General features: G+C 28.7%; 1 protein-coding gene across 1 annotated transcript; it reads left to right on the top strand.

The window, feature by feature from the left end:
* The first annotated feature begins 208 nt into the window (after window positions 1-208).
* On the top strand, window positions 209-1,511 carry LOC131618686 (adenylate isopentenyltransferase 3, chloroplastic). The gene has a single exon (XM_058889857.1). The coding sequence runs from the start codon at window positions 421-423 to the stop codon at window positions 1,399-1,401; it is 981 nt and encodes a 326-aa protein (XP_058745840.1). The 5' UTR covers window positions 209-420; the 3' UTR covers window positions 1,402-1,511.
* The last annotated feature ends 1,267 nt before the right edge of the window (window positions 1,512-2,778 follow it).

Here is a 2,778-nt window from a genome sequence, read left to right as displayed (position 1 = left end):
TAATTCTATTAAGAATTTTCCGTGAATTTCAAAATTCTAGAGAATACGAGATCCAACTCACATTTTTTTTTATTATTAAAAAAGTGAAGCATATAGTAAATTATAATCAAAAAGAAAAGTTGATGGGGACACTTTTGACCTCATTCGACTTCCCTATGCTATAAATATTTGACAACACCCTTCTCTTGTCTTCAATATTTAGAATTACCACTCATGTTCTTTCTTGTGTTTCAACTTTCAAAACTTGCTATAACTACACTCTTCTTTTGAGCTTTCAAAACTTGCTATTGCTAAACCAAGTTCTCATCTCCAAAGGCACAATCTAAAAGCTACAAATTCTTCATATATAGTCACAAGTTTTCATAAACAAAGCACAAACCCTTCACAATCATCATCCTCAAAATCAACTCTATCATCATCATGAGCCTCTCAATGATCATGAGCAGATTAATCACACAACCTTTAATAAGCAATGTTCCATGCAATGGCAAAAAACTCAACATTCGACAAATTCAAAAAGAGAATGTAATTTTAGTGATGGGAGCAACCGCCACAGGAAAATCCAAGCTATCAATTGACTTAGCAAACTATTTTCCTTCCGAAATAATCAACTCCGACAAAATACAAATCTACGAAGGCCTCGACATCGTAACGAACAAAATAACAAAAGAAGAACAAAAAGGAGTACCTCACCATTTACTAGGAACACATAACCCCAACATAGAGTTCACATCCAATGATTTTCGCGAAAAATCAACCTCGGCCATTGACTCAATCACCGGCCGAGGAAATCATCCCATCATCGTCGGAGGCTCGAACTCCTACCTCGAGGCCTTAATCGACGATGATGACTATAACTTTCGATCCAAATACAACTTTTGTTGTCTCTGGGTCGATGTTTCAATGCCTATTCTCCGCGCGTACATAGAACAACGCGTGGATCAAATGTTTAACAACGGAATGATCAACGAACTCCGCCCGTTTTATAATCCGACCGGGGATTATTCAAAAGGAATACGAAAAGCCATCGGTGTACCCGAATTCGACGAATATTTCCGAATGGAGAGTTTCGTGGACGAAAAGACGAGGCAAAAACTACTCGAAAAAGCCGTTAGTGACATGAAGATAAATACATGGAAACTAGCTAGGAAACAGCGTGGGAAGATTGATTTTCTGAAGAATGTTAAGAGATGGGAGATTCATCGGTTGGATGCTACACCTGTTTTTAGGAAGCGTGGAGAAGAAGCTAATGAGACATGGAAGAAGATTGTTGCAGAGCCTAGTGCTATGATTGTGGCAAACTTTTTGTATAACTCTGCTAATGTTGTGAATGCTTCTTCTTCAAGGAATCTTAGAGTGCCAAATTCTCAGAGTGATCTTATGGCTGCTGCTACATGTTAGAAGATCATGGAATATATTTTTTCAGCACAGAGAATAATATATATGTATAATTATATTATTATCATTATTATTATTGTTCCATTTTTGAGATAAAATAAATAAATAAATAAATAAAGTTGTTTCATTTTTACATACTATGTATATGTAATTTTTACAATATTACTATAATTTATACAAGTTTTTTTTTATTGTAGTCCACAAAAATTATTGGTATTTTAAAGACCACACAAATTGTGAGTGAGATTTAGACCATACAATTTGTCAGTAAGAAGTAGACAATTTTATATATTCAATTGGTTTGAATTCTATAATCAAAACGTATAATTAATATATTTTATAGGATCATATTCTTAAAGCTAAAGGAAAACATTCTATTCATAAGATTTTGAAGAGACAAGGTCTTTATCATTCTGGATTTTTGTTCATATTCTACAATTTATAAGTGTAAAATACATATTTTGCCCATTCAAATTTCTATTATATAAACATGTGTTTTATAGTAAAATATAAGATTATTTGAACAAAATTTACCAATACCTCACTCATTAACTATAACAAGAATCCACAAAATAATACTATGAACAAACTAGTAACAAACTCGTGCATACGCACGGGTTCTGGTCTGATACGCGCATTTATTTACATAATATATTTATTTTAAATAGAATATTTAAAATGAAAAAATATTTAGATCAATAATAAATTTTTCGTATATCAAAATATTTAGATCAATAAATTTTTTTCCTCTTATATCATTCTTGGATCATAAATATTTGAATCATAAATATCATCTTTCTTATATATAAATATGTAGACAAAAATATATTTTTCCCGTATTCAAATATTATTTATGTTTAGGTATCATTTACAAAAATATTTGGATAAATTGTAACTTTTTGTATATAAAAATATTTAGATCAATAATAGATTTTTTCTCATATACCATTTTTGAATAAATTTTTTATGGATCTAAATACCATTTTTCGTATATAAAAATATTTAGATCAATAATAATTTTTTTCCATATACAAATATTATTTTTGTTTAGGTATCATTTATAAAAATATTTGAATGAATAGTAAATTTATGTATAAAAAAATATTTAGATCAATAATAGATTTTTTCCCGTATATCATTTTTGAATAAATTTTTTTTGGATCATAAATTCCATTTTTCGTATATAAAAATATTTAGATCAATAATAGATTTTTTCCGTATTTAAATATTATTTATGTTCAGTATCATTTACAAAAATATCTGAATCAATAGTAAATTTTTTTATATAAAAATATTTAAATCAATAATAGACTTTTTCCCGTATACCATTTTTGAATTAAAATTTTTGGATCATAACTACCATTTTTCATATAGAAAAAT

The sequence above is a fragment of the Vicia villosa genome, linkage group LG1 (assembly GCF_029867415.1).
Source record: "Vicia villosa cultivar HV-30 ecotype Madison, WI linkage group LG1, Vvil1.0, whole genome shotgun sequence".
NCBI lineage: Eukaryota > Viridiplantae > Streptophyta > Magnoliopsida > Fabales > Fabaceae > Vicia > Vicia villosa.
Note: the sequence above shows the minus strand (reverse complement) of the source record. Positions and strands in the feature narration are given on the sequence as shown.